Genomic DNA, 13,903 nt, shown 5'->3' with positions numbered 1-13,903 from the left:
GGCTATTTATGGACAGTTTGCTGGATTAGTACATCAAAGGTTAATTCCTTTATGTTATATGATACTCAGGGGGAGTATTTTTGGACAGGTTGGGTGGTATATTTTTGTAATCTCATTGTGCGGATCTTTTTGCTTGGGTAGTCTGTGCAACTTGATAGGAGGAGTTTTCTTGTATTGTTTTGAGCAAATGCTGTTTTGCTTTGTAATCAAACCGTGTCATGTGCATATTGTTCAAATCTGATTATGTGACTTGTGTTTAATTCACTTGATTACTGTTTCTCTATATTTGCCTTTTTGCTCTTTCCTTATCAACAAGGGGGAGAACACTCTCAACCCCATATTGCATATATTGCATATTGCTTCAAATTTCTGTGATATAATATGCTTGTCTTGTGCCTGGGAGTTTGGTTGTTGTTTTGCAGGTACTTCATTTCATCATCTCCATAGGTTTGGTTTTGGGTTGAGTGTTGTTAGAGAGTGTGTTGTCAAGGAAAGCCAAAAAGGGGGAGATTGTTAATGTATGCATTTTGGGTTTTTCTTTTGGCTTCCCTTGACAACTTTGTAATAGGATTTCTATTGTTATTTATCAAGCTCAAGTTTAGATTGAGAATAGCTTCTCTAGGTGTTCTTAACTAACAACTATCATATGGAGGTTCATGCAAATTGACAAAGGTAAATTGTGCATTGCATAACATTGCATTAAACTGTTTTCATAAAATGATGACTAGTCATCTGTTTCTTGGATGACTAGTCATCTTTGCTCGCCAGCTTGATAACCAACTTTTTTGTCCTATTCCTTTTTCTCTCTCTCTGCTGCCACATGGGATTCTGACCTAGGGAACTTTTGTGTGTAAATACCAAAGAATTCTTCTTTGGGCAGCCGTCACTTTTGGGGGAGAAGTTTTGGAAAGTTTCATAGCAAACTTTTGCTTCTTCTTCCTCAAGAGTAACCTTCATATTTTTCATCTTTGAGTTTTCCAAATTGTTTCTTTTTGAAAACTGCATTTGAAATATGAAAACTTCATCTTGCTAGATCAAACACTCTATCATATACATCTAGGTCAGATTCAAGATTGATTTCTTCAAGAGTATGGTTTCTTGAAGAAATTGGTCATTTTCTCCATGAATCCAAATTTCATTTTGTATGAGTTAGAGCTTGCAAGCTAGTGCCATGGGATGAATGAGCTGGAGAAGGAGCTGCCATTGCCATGAAGAACTGAGCTTCAAGCTTTGCTAAGTTGGAGAAGAAGATTGCACAAAGGAGGTATTGCTCATCTTCCTAAATAGATCTAGGTTTTGCTTGAGCTTGCTTGTGTTCCTTTGTAAGAATCTTTTTCTACTTAGTGGATTGCCTGGTCGGTTGATGACCCCCAGTTTTTCCCAATGGTGGGTTTCTGGGTGAACAATTTCTGGTTTTCATCTCTGTAAATTTTCTGGGTTTCTGTTCTTGATAGTTGACTAGTCATCTGGGTTTGTGCGGTTGACTAGTCATCTGGGTTTGTGCAGTTGACTAGTCATCTGGGTGTAGTTGACTAGTCATCTGGGTTTGTGCGGTTGACTAGTCATCTGGGTTTGTGCAGTTGACTAGTCATCTGGGTTTGTGCGGTTGACTAGTCATCTTTTTCAGCTGTTTGGTGTTTGCTTGATTATGTTGTCTTCACACACTTTCACCATAGTTGTTGCTAGCACAGGGGATGCCTAGATTGACGGGTCCTTCTGAGTGCCTAGGTTGTCACTAGTAATTCTCTAGGCTTGCAGGTACATCTTGGTATGCTCTGTGTATGTTATTGTTTGGTATAATTCATATCTGACAGTTGACTAGTCATAAGAGTATTTGGTCAAGGTCTAGAGTGTGTGAAGTTTGTTGCGTTCTTGGTTGAATATCTTTTAAATTTACCCCTCGTCACCTAAGTACCATTTTCAAATGTGACAAACTATCAAACGCCAGAAAGAGCAGTGATAGGTGAGGGTCCTTAGACATCAAAGTGAATTAATTTAAATAGAGTAGTACATTTGCTTGTACTCAATGGATAGGGAGCACGGTAACTCTTGGCTGAAATACAAGTGTCACATTTGAAGTCGGAGTCTTCGAAACCTAAGAATAAATCTGGTATAATATGCTTCATATAACTAAAGGATGGATTTCCAAAACGACTGTGCCACAACCAAATTTGTCTTTGTTTGCTATTAGAGGAATGTGTCACACTATTAGCCATGCATGTACTGAAGTTATCTACATAATATAGCCCCTTTCTTTTAGTACCATGACTAATAATCTCCTTAGTGTGAATATCTTGAAGCAAACAAAAAGTCGGATAGATTAGTACACAACGATTCAATTGTTCAATAAGCTGACCAACTGACATAAACTTATTAGATAGAGATGGAACAAGTAAAGTATTAGGCAATGACATAGAGGATGAGAGAGCAATAGTGCCAGTCCCTGTCACAGGATAAGTAACTCCATTAGAAATACTAGTTCGTCTGGGTTAGGTGGTACTCAGAAAATCATCAGGATCAAACGCCATATGATCGGTTGCATCGGAGTCAATGATCCATCCCATGGAATCACTCATATTCGAAGTATGGAATACATAACTAGAACCACTCCTTGCAGCTTTATGTCATCTTCGATCTTTAAGTGCATCCCACCAATCGGGGTTTCCATTCAATTTAAAATAAGTATCACGAGTGTGTCTCGGATCGCCGCAGTATGTGCAATTTATTCCATATGTCTAGATCTTTGTTCGGGAAGTCATAATATGTGCAGTGGAAGATTCTTATGGTATACTATAGGTAAATATCTGAGTTTGAATCTGAGTCAGGATCTGACTCGAGATCTGGGTTGGAGTATGATTCTCGGTCTGGGTCAGGATCTGAGTCTTGGCCAGTATCAGCGTCTGAATTGGGGTCGGGATCTGGGTCTGAGTCTGATTCGGGGTTTTTTTGAATAACTGGGTCATTCTTGACATAAATTCTTCTAAGATCGAGGTTGGGGTCGTGGTCGAGACCTGGTTCTATATCTTTAAAAACTGAGTCATTTGGGTCGTCAATCGTTCAAGGTTCTTAGTGGGGGTATGATTCTAGATCTTCAAAAATTAGGTCATCTGGGTCTTCAATTCTTCTAGTTTCTGGGTCTGGTGGTAGAGGAATCAGTGGTGCTACCTCCATGAGGGATGATCGGATCTTGATCCCTCATGGCAGCGTCGACATGTGGTTGGCTAGGGTTTAGTAGCAATTCCAAGATCGCTACTCTGTTACCATGCTAAAATATGAAAAACTATGAGAGAATATTGTTTGTGGGAATTTTGTGTATTCTTCTCCTCATAGGAGGTCATATTTATAGTACAATAAAACTTTGAAGGCCTAAGAAAATAATAATTCCTAATTCTATTTGTGGTAGGAAATCAGAAATAAAAGGGAAACCAATTACAAGTAATATAAGATTTCTTTGTGTGTAAGGAAAGTCACAAGTCACGCCAACACAATCAACTTTGGCGTCCTTTACCATACGAATTTAGTATCATTCCACTGATGAATTTGGCGTCCTATACCATATGAATTTAGGTATCATTCCACTGACGAATTCGATGAGTCAATTCCTGACTCTTTTTTTTCAATATCTAATTTTTTTTTCTTCAAGTTGCTAATTCTTCTGTCAATGTCATCATTAAAATTGAACAACAAAATTCAAACATTGCATTATAGAGACGATGAATTTAACAGAGAGGTGTAGAAAAGACTTCTTCCCATACAAACCACCTTACCTTAGAAAGAAAAGTGAAAGAGAGGTCTCAACCACAAAAACTTGTCGATCGCTGGATATATTGTGGAAAACGGAAACAGTGCATGTAGAATAATAGCTATAAATAAAGCCATCAAATACACGATTGTGTAGGAACAAAAATATATACAATGACATATTTATTATGCTGTGTAGCTTTCCTTATCTCGCTGTTCTCATCACCAAACATTGCTTTTGCTTCTCCTCTTGAAGCAGAGGCTCTTCTCAAATGGAAAGCTAGCTTCCAAAATCAAACCAAGAATAATCTGACCTCTTGGGCTTACCATCCAAAAGCAAATACAATGCCATGCAACGTTTGGACTGGAATTTCATGCAACACTGCTGGAAGTGTCAACAGGATAAACCTCACCAATTCTGGGATACAAGGTACGCTATATGAATTTCCATTCCCGTCCCTCCCTAATCTCGAATATATTGACCTCAGCTTGAACCAACTCTTTGGTGCCATCCCATCTCAGATCAGTTCCCTCTCCAAACTCATCTATTTTGACCTTTCTTATAATCAGTTTTCTGGGAAAATCCCACCAGAAATTGGTCTTCTCAATAATCTTCAAGTCCTGCACCTAATTGGGAACCAATTAAATGGTTCAATCCCTCGAGAAATTGGTCAGCTTAAGTTTCTTAATGAGCTTGCTCTGCAAATAAACAGTCTAGAAGGTCCAATTCCGGCTTCTCTTGGTAACCTATCCAATTTAGCTGTACTGTACATGCAGGACAACTATTTAACAGGTTCCATTCCTTCAGATTTTGGAAATTTAAAAAACCTAACCATGATGTACTTGTTCACCAATCAACTTTCTGGTTCTATCCCTTCAGAATTAGGAAATTTGAAGTCTCTAGTGGAATTATGCATTAATGACAACAGTCTATCTGGTTCAATCCCGACATCTTTAGGTGATCTGACAAACCTTACCGTTCTCTATCTCTTTGAAAATAAGCTTTCCGGCGTAATTCCAAAAGACATAGGGAACTTGATATCTATTGTGGAACTAGTGTTGAGCCAGAATCAACTCAATGGTTCCATCCCCACTTCACTTGGTGACTTGAGCAACCTAGAAAAGTTATACCTCCGTGATAACCAACTTTCTGGCTCCATCCCCCAAGAGATGGAGAATCTTATGAAGTTGACTGTACTGCAGTTGGACACTAACAACTTTTCTGGTTATTTGCCCCAAAATATTTGCCGACGTGGATCACTACAAATCTTTACGGCATACAACAACCATTTCATAGGTCCAATCCCCAAAAGCTTGAAAACTTGCAAGAGCTTAGTCAGAGTTAGTCTTCAAGGGAACCAACTGACAGACAATATATCTGAAGACTTTGGTGCCTATCCAAATCTTCGATTTGTTGACCTAAGCGACAATAACTTGCATGGCGAAATCTCACACCTCTGGGGACAGTGTCCGCAGTTAGCATCACTGAAAATCGCAATGAACAAGCTTACTGGTAGCATACCACCTGAGCTTAGCCATGCAACCCAAATTCATGAACTGGATCTTTCTTCCAATAGTTTAGTAGGGGTGATTCCAAAGGACTTTGGGAGATTGACTTCTTTGGTGGAATTGAAGTTGGACTGCAATCAACTTTGGGGTCCCATACCCTCAGAATTTGGATCATTGACTGATATTGAATATCTTGACTTGTCCACCAACAAATTCAATGAGTCAATTCCAAGCATTTTTGGCGACTTGCTTAACTTATACTACTTGAATTTGAGCAATAACAAGTTCAGCCAAGAAATTCCATTTCAGTTGGGGAAGTTAGTTCATATTTCCCAACTTGATTTAAGTCACAACTCACTCGAGGGTAAGATACCATCAGAAATGAGCAGTATGCAAAGTTTGGAGAAGTTGAATCTTTCCCACAATAATCTTACCGGTCTCATTCCAACAACTTTTGATGGAATGCATGGGCTGAATGACATCGACATATCCTACAATCAGCTGCAGGGTACAATCCCCAACAACAAAGCATTTCAAAATGCTCGAATGGAAGGGAATAACGGATTGTGTGGCAATGTTGGAGGACTAAAACCCTGCAATCATTCTGTGGAACATAAGCGAACCTCAAAAAAGGCGTTCTTAATCATTTTCCCTATCTTGGGAGTACTTTTACTTGCTTTCCTGGCATTTGGTTTGATTGATAGAAGAAGAAGAAGTAGAAAAAAGAAATCACAGGAAATAGAACAGGGCAATATGCATGAAAGCTTTTTCTCAATAATTAATTTTGACGGAAGAAAAATGTATGGAGAAATCATGAAAGCAACCAATGGTTTTGATGCCNATTTACTTACTCAACTATGGAATCTTTGATGGCTACATCCTCCACTCACTCTGAAAGATTTCCCTCCAAAAGGATAGTCATAAAGATATCAGGGGGAGCATCCAGAAGTATGCTACACTGATTACTGTAATCTTCTTCCTTCCATTAGTTTTCTACTTCATTGGGTTTCCTCCAAGCAAAACTAATTAAGCAATAAACATATTATTTGTGGTCTCCAAGGGGGAATGTTGTAAAGAATAAACATGTGGAGCCCACTTACTGTTGGTTCCCTTCACCTAAGTACCAATTTCAGAATGGCTAGACATTTGCCTATAGAAGGCTTCCCTCTTTTGCAAGTGCTAGACACACAAACCCATCAGAGAATGAAGAGAGAGCCCAGGCGGAGAGGAGAGAAAGGAAGAGAAGAAAGAAGAGATGGAAAGAAAGGGAGAGTGAGAGGAGAGGAAAAAGATAGTAGAGAGAAATTCTCCAAGAGAGAAAAATCAGTGAGACACATATATTGTAAACACTAAAGTTGTAGCCTATTATTTTATATAGTGGAAAAGTTACTGCTGCTGCTCTCCAAGGATGTAGGCATGGCTGAACCTTATTAAATGTTGTGTCTCATCTACTTTACGTGCAGCTCAATATTGTAGCATATCCCGTTTATTTTACAACATTCAACCATTTATTTTCTTAAGATGGTGTTGGATGGAGGTTGTCCATGACTTTGTTGGATTGGAGGGAGGGAGATACATATATATATATATATATCATTCCTTGATTGATGGTGGGTTTTAATGGGCTTGACTTGAGAAGGAAGGGAGATATATGAATGGGAAGAGTTGGTTGTAGTGGTGGGGAAGTGGGTGTGGGGTTTGGGTGCGCCAGTTAAGTCTCCTTGTAACAGTTTTTTTGGTGCAATATGAATGATCCCAGAAAGAAATCTAAAAAATGAACAGCTTCAATCATTGTATTACTGTTCAGAAATAGAATGTGTCTCTACTGCATTTTTTTTTTTCTTCGCCCATTATATAATATAATGTGTATAAATTGGCACACCGCGGGAAGAAAAAGTGAGAGATTAGCAACAATGTTTGATACAAGTAGGGGACATCATTATCCTATGATTAAAAACTTAGCATTTGTCGATGGGTCACTTTTAAATAAGTGCCTGAACTACACGAATATATCATATAAGGTCAAGAAATAAAAAAATTATATCATGGGCTTGAGTGACTCTGAGTCTTAAAGATTTTCTTGGTGTGCTTTTTGAATATACGTGGTCCATAATTTTTGTTTTTCTGCATACACGTTTTGAAGTAAACAAAAGGTAACAAGACATAAGAAAACAACAAGGAGGGGTTGCAAAAACAAAAAAACAAAAATAAAAAGTTGGGTGGGTTAGCAGGTGATAGATAAAATGTAGGCGTTAACTTTAAATGATCAAAGACAGAAGATCAATGTAAATTCACACGGCATGCCCCCCCACCCATGTGAAGCAAACCCTTTTTCTTCATGTCTTCATTGAACATCAGAGCCATATATAGGTGATTAAATTTAGGAGTGACGGTTGGATCACTAAAGTACAATATATATTTATGAATGAATTTCTACATCTATTTTTACAAAGCTCTTATGATTTTTAAGATAATTACATACATACATATAGTTGATATGAATTTAGTCGAATTGGCTAAAGCAGATGTACTTCCCGCGAGGCTATAAGTAAAGTTATATTACAACAAAATTAGGGTTAATTACATTTTTAGTTATTGGGGTTTGGCTTGAAATCAAATTTGGTCATCGTGAATCACAAGGTGTGGTGTGGTTGGCAAACTACTACCTCCAGTTAGCGAATTATCTGGTGCCTCAATGGCAAGGGTTCGAAACTCGTTAGAAGCACTTTGTGGCCGAGGACAAGCTGAACCCCCGAGCGGGGATTGATCTCACCCTTTAAGTGTAGGGGCACCTCATGATATTTACAAAAAAAAATTGGTCATTGTGATTTCAATTTTCCGAATTTCGTCATCATACTTGTTAACAATTTAAGTTACATGCCTTTCGACCAAAAAAGTTACATGCCTTAATTCTGTCAGTTAAATGTACGTGCTACTTGTGTGAAGGGGTGGTATTGTACTTTTACTACAACCCAACCTAAAAAATATATTAAAAGATTAAAACAACAATTATATCCCATTTTGGTCCCTGGATGTGTTTTTACCCAAAAAAACCCAGCAATCTCGTGGTAATTTGCTAGCAGCTAGCTTGTAGGGGTAATCATTTTTGCCTCGATCTGTCATATTTCAACAAAATCACACTATTGAAATAATTTGGATTGGATTGAATATTTCTGGAAATTTCAATTCTAGTCTAATGAAATATTTGCTTTGCCCAAGGTTAGCATACTGCAAGCGAAATTGTGGTTTCTGTTCAGAAAGACAAATTTTTCTACAAGAAAGCTGAAAAGGTTGGGTTGGGATATTATCCAGATGCGTCCACTCTTCAAAAGTTCTGGAAACTTTGTGTGCAACAACTGTCAAGCGGTGATTGAGTGGGAACAATTAGGTGAAATGTTGGCTCTTTGTTTTCTTTTTCTAATTATTGTGCTGACAATAAAGCCCTTGCTCAATAACATTAGACTGAATTTGTTAACTACTATAAATGCAGCGATGAAATTGAGAAAATTGAAATCACAATGATCAAATTTGATTTCGAGCCAAATTCTAATGACAAAAAACGTAATTAACCCAAAAAATTACATATGTGATTAAATCAGGTGACAATTGGCTTGCCAATAAAATAAATTTCAATTTTAAAATGAAAACTTTAGAAAAAAAGAAGTCGGAGACCACGGGACCACTCCTTTTTCTCTACTGTCATCTTTATTGTTATGAATCCCCACCAACTTGTCAGTATAAAATTTCAAAGTTCTTCATGAATTTTCCTTCTATAAGTACTCTGAATCCAAGAGAACTGATATCTCTACTCAGCCTAGACATTTTCCTTCTATAAGTACTCTGAATCCAAGAGAACAGATATCTCTACTCAACCTAGACATTTTCGCTCTAGCTTTACACAATGGAGTTGGAGAGCATACTAGGATATCTTCAAAACAAGACCATCTTAGTAACTGGAGCCACTGGCTTCCTTGGAATGGGTACCATTTCATCTCTCTCTCTCTCTCTCTCTCTCTCTCTCTCTCTCATAGTAACTTAATTTACACATACATGCAGTATTTGTGGAGAAAATACTAAGGGTTCAACCAGATGTGAAAAGGCTTTATCTTCTGTTAAGAGCTTCGGATACCAAGTCAGCCACAGACCGCATGCATGATCAGGTTTATATATAAATACGTATATAACAATGACCAAGTAATTTTATTTTATCCTATAATGACTTTCATGTATATAAATTCAGATAATAGGGAAGGAGTTGTTTAGGGTTCTCAAAGACAAATGGGGCACAGATTTTGATTCTTTCATAGCAGAAAAAGTTGTGGCTGTTCCAGGAGACGTAACTTTTGATGACCTGGGAGTGAAAGAGATCAAGTTGAGAGAAGAAATGTGCAATGGAATTGAAATCATACTTAATTCTGCAGGAACCACCAACTTTGATGAAAGGTAATTATTATATATGCATATAAGTATATAAACAATAAATAAATAAAAATGCAGTTAGAATTTACATGTATATACTATTTGGTTTACAGATATGATATTGCATTGAGCGTCAATACATTTGGAGTTCAGCACGTACTGAGCTTGGCAAAGAAATGTCTCAAACTAGAGATGCTGCTCCACGTGTCAACTGGTTAGTGTTTGTTTTTCTTTTCTTGGTTCGAATTAAGAATCTTTTCAGAGGATGTAAAATTGAAAAATGCTAGGCTTACCACATTATCTTTACATGCATTCGATATCCGAAATGGACCACACGCATATGTTGTTTTCCCATGGCCTTTCCATTTTCTAAACTTTAAATGTGGAGTTTCATAATAATTTATCATCTCAATTTTTTTCTTTCCCGACCTCCATTTCCTTTGATTTGCTTCACTGATATGTTGAATGTTTTTCAGCTTATGTATGTGGTGAAAGGGCAGGACTTATACTAGAGGACTCATCTTGCATGGATGAGATGGAAAAGGAGATCACTAAATTTGATTTCAAAGTGCAAGAGATGAAATTAGTGGAAGAGAAACTGAATGAACTAAAAGCACAGGATGCGACAGAACAAGTTATTACCACCACAATGAAGGATATTGGCATTGAAAGGTTTTTTTGAGCATTGATCTCTGCACAAAGACAATTCTAAGCCACAAATTTTGATTACAATCAAAAGAAAGAAAGATAATAGTGTTCATAGAAATCTGGAAATTTTATAGCAACATAAATTTCATTTTTGTCTCACTTATCCTTTAAATGATAGGGCTAAATTGTATGGATGGCCAAACACCTACGTATTTACAAAGGCGATGGGAGAAATATTTCTAGGCGAATCAAAAGATCATTTACCCATTGTCATTATACGTCCTAGCGTGATCACCAGTAGTTACAAAGAGCCATTTCCAGGCTGGGTTCAAGGTTTCAGGTATGAAGCTCGCAAACATTTCTTTGGGAAATATAACTCAACTCCAACATTTCTGGTCGTGTAAAATTTAATGCCATATGCGTTGAATCTTGGTTGTTACAGAACCATTGACAGCGTAATTGCTGGTTATTGTAAAGGAAAACTGACATGTCTACTTGTGGACCCTATGTCAGTTCTTGATATGGTATTTACTATTCTTTTGAACACAATGATTTTAACTATCTAGTTAAGTTAAATTGTGAACTAATACATAGCAATTCAATTTTTGAAATTATGTAGATTCCTGTTGACATGGTGGTACATTCAATGATTGTAGCAATGGTGGCTAATGCAAATAAATCTTCTAGCACCATTTACCATGTGGGAAGCTCTTTGAGAAATCCTATCAATTTCCTTAATATTCACAGTTTTATCTTCCGATACTTCACAAAAAATCCATGGATTGACAAGGATGGAAAGCCTGTCAAGGTTGGCAAGGGTAAAATATTCAAGACTATGGCTACTTTTCGCATGTATATGCAAATTCGCTTCATGCTACCTTTGGAGGTTTGTAATTTCCACCATTAATAGTAATGTTATACAGTAATTACATATTATATTTATATATTTATATGCATAATATTACCTTTAATTCTTCTTTGAAGGGTTTAAAGTTTGTGAACAAAGCATTTGGCGGATCTTTCCAAGATTTGTATGTTAACTATAGTCAGAAACTCAAATTGATGATGCGCTTGGTAGAGCTATATGAACCTTATATGCTATTCAAGGGCATGTACGTATATGCTAGCTCCAGTTTGGTTATTAATTAAACATGTGTTTTTATCACTGAAGTTAATATGATTTAAATGCAGCTTTGATGACAACAATGCTGAGGAATTGCGAAGGATAACAAGGGAGAGGTTCGTTGATGAGGAAGCTTTCAATTTTGATGTAAGATGCATTGATTGGGAAGACTACATTATGCACACTCACATTCCTGGTCTCCAGAAACATGTTATGATGAAACGATAATCGAGAGGTGTATGCATTGTCTTTGAGAAAATAAATAAATGCATTGATCCATCGATATATTTTATATCATTGACGATATATTCACTACTAGATCATGTTTAGAAAGCTCCAAATAAGCCACAGATACACCGTGGCCAATCTTATATTGATACAAATATAGATCATGTACTCATTTCTATATTGTAGGTATATTTTAATGTACCTATATTATATATATATATATATATTTGTACTATTCATTTGATATATAATTGTGTTTGGAACTACTTACGTATTCAAAATAATGTATATTGTTGAAATCTCAATACGTTCACAATCTCCTTCATTAGATTTAATAAAAACATTGGGAAATTCACTATCCAAATCAATCTCCTTAATTAGAGTAATTTTTCTACAATTAAGAAAACTAACATACTTCTTTGGCAAAAAGTCATTTGGGTCTCTATTTATCACTTTTACCACTAAGGTCCATGTGGTTTCAATTTTTTGAAGCAATTCAAGGACTTCAATTTCTATCAAATTTTTTAAACTTTCGTTACTTGATGCTGGTTCCCGACATTCTTGTTTCTGATAGATAAGTTGGGAATTTAATGATAAAACATGCAGGAACTGGGATGCTTTCCTGTTTGTTAGGGGTTGTCATATTAGTGGTAGATTCATAGATTTACTATACTTGTAAATGTATAACAGGGTTTATGTGATTTTCGTAGTACTTTTCATTACCCCAAAATGACTGACTCACATCAGGTGTAACGATGACAAGTAGCTTCCTAAACATTTGGTTTATGCCAACGGGTCTAGCCAAGTTCATTTACAAAGATGATTGTGTAGAAAAGAAAATGTCATTTTCAATTCACATAGAATATTACTGGACTGCAGCAGTTGACCGGTAATTTTGATTTGGAACTACTCTTAAGGTGCACAGAGATGAGTCTAGATCACAATCCCATCTTTCTTCAATTTTCTACTCTTCCATGGAACTGCCTGCTTCAAGCCCTGGTAAATTGTTGTCTGCAAATCAAAGTAATTTTACATCAAATACATAAAAACAAAAATAAAAAAAACTTAAAAATTACCAAATGAAATTCTAAAAACTTAAAGACTTTTCCCAAGTACAAAGCCTTGGCACCAACCTGCCAATATAACATGTTCTCTCACCCTCATTCCCTTTCCCAGCCTACCCTACACAACCCAATTTATGTTGTTGTACTTAGAGACCTGCTGAGTTCGGTACACTTTGATGTATGGGACCTCTAATGGCTTTGGACCAGTTTCTCAAAAACTAACTAGAGTTCATTTCTTCTCCATCAAATTTATAATGTCATGTGATAACAGGTAGAGGAAAGTGCAAGCCAGAATGTGAGGCAACTAAAACTAAACCAAATGATTAGATAAAAGAAATGAAAGAAAGAAATATTTACCCGAAGTCATAACATTAATTAGACCTCTTTTATTGTCCCAAGTAACTTCCTAAACTCCCAAGGATGNNACCCTTTCCTAGGTACAGCAAAGTTCATAATTATTTGAAGCTTCTAGACCTCTAGACTTATATGACTCCTTTTCTTGAAACTCTCTGAAGCATTTATTCATTCATGTGAGCTGGGTATTACTTGAACTCCCAGCTTGGGCTGCTGCACTACTACAAAAAAACGAAATAGACGACGGTAATCCACCGTCGTTGTGATGCTTTGAAAACCGTCGTTAAATCGACCGCCATTTTTTGGAGTATCAAACTACGACGGCTTTTTTCCATCGCTGTTTATTCGTAAAGACGACGGTTTTTACTAAAAACCGTCGTTGTTTTGATGTAAAGACGACGGTCTTTTGTTAAAAACCGTCATTGTTTACGGGTAAAGCCGATGGTTTATAAAAAAACCGTCGTTATTTATGGGTAAAGACGACAGTATTTTCTTAAAACCGTAAATATGAGTAAAGATGTCGGTATTTTGTTAAAAACGTCATTCATTGTATATAAAGATGACAGTATTATGTTAAAAAGGGTCATTGATTATATGTACTAACAACGGTTTTTCTATGTTTTATTATCTTTAAATATGTCGTCTAATAAGTTCCCAACCTATTACATTTTAGTTTTCTGTTTCCCAAGTTACACAACTATTTTAATTACAAAACCAATTATAATGCTTTATTAACGAATATATACACGCAAAAATTATTTCTTTCGTAAAACTTGAAGATTCAATAGTTATTACATAGTCAACCAATCTTTATTCT

At 36.5% G+C, this 13,903-nt stretch overlaps 2 protein-coding genes across 2 annotated transcripts; both read left to right on the top strand.

The window, feature by feature from the left end:
• The first annotated feature begins 4,086 nt into the window (after positions 1-4,086).
• Positions 4,087-6,120, top strand: LOC117630247 (MDIS1-interacting receptor like kinase 2-like). The gene has a single exon (XM_034362991.1). The coding sequence runs from the start codon at positions 4,087-4,089 to the stop codon at positions 6,118-6,120; it is 2,034 nt and encodes a 677-aa protein (XP_034218882.1).
• A 2,949-nt stretch (positions 6,121-9,069) lies between these two features.
• LOC117631663 (fatty acyl-CoA reductase 3-like) lies at positions 9,070-11,719 on the top strand. The gene is made up of 10 exons (XM_034364934.1): positions 9,070-9,230; positions 9,307-9,410; positions 9,491-9,693; positions 9,783-9,883; positions 10,146-10,341; positions 10,496-10,657; positions 10,760-10,841; positions 10,937-11,203; positions 11,302-11,429; positions 11,509-11,719. The coding sequence occupies exons 1-10, from the start codon at positions 9,152-9,154 to the stop codon at positions 11,666-11,668; spliced, it is 1,482 nt and encodes a 493-aa protein (XP_034220825.1). The 5' UTR covers positions 9,070-9,151; the 3' UTR covers positions 11,669-11,719.
• The last annotated feature ends 2,184 nt before the right edge of the window (positions 11,720-13,903 follow it).

This window comes from Prunus dulcis, chromosome 6, assembly GCF_902201215.1.
Source record: "Prunus dulcis chromosome 6, ALMONDv2, whole genome shotgun sequence".
NCBI classification, from domain to species: Eukaryota; Viridiplantae; Streptophyta; class Magnoliopsida; order Rosales; family Rosaceae; genus Prunus; species Prunus dulcis.
This window is presented reverse-complemented; position numbering and strand designations above follow the sequence as displayed.

Bases quoted from the DNA above. Each gene is read 5' to 3' on its own strand.
- LOC117631663 (XM_034364934.1), top strand. From the start codon at position 9,152: ATGGAGTTGGAGAGCATACTAGGATATCTTCAAAACAAGACCATCTTA. The intron at 10,658-10,759 runs GTATGAAGCTCG...TGGTTGTTACAG, and splicing joins GGCTGGGTTCAAGGTTTCAG to AACCATTGACAGCGTAATTG. The intron at 11,204-11,301 runs GTTTGTAATTTC...TCTTCTTTGAAG, and splicing joins GCTTCATGCTACCTTTGGAG to GGTTTAAAGTTTGTGAACAA.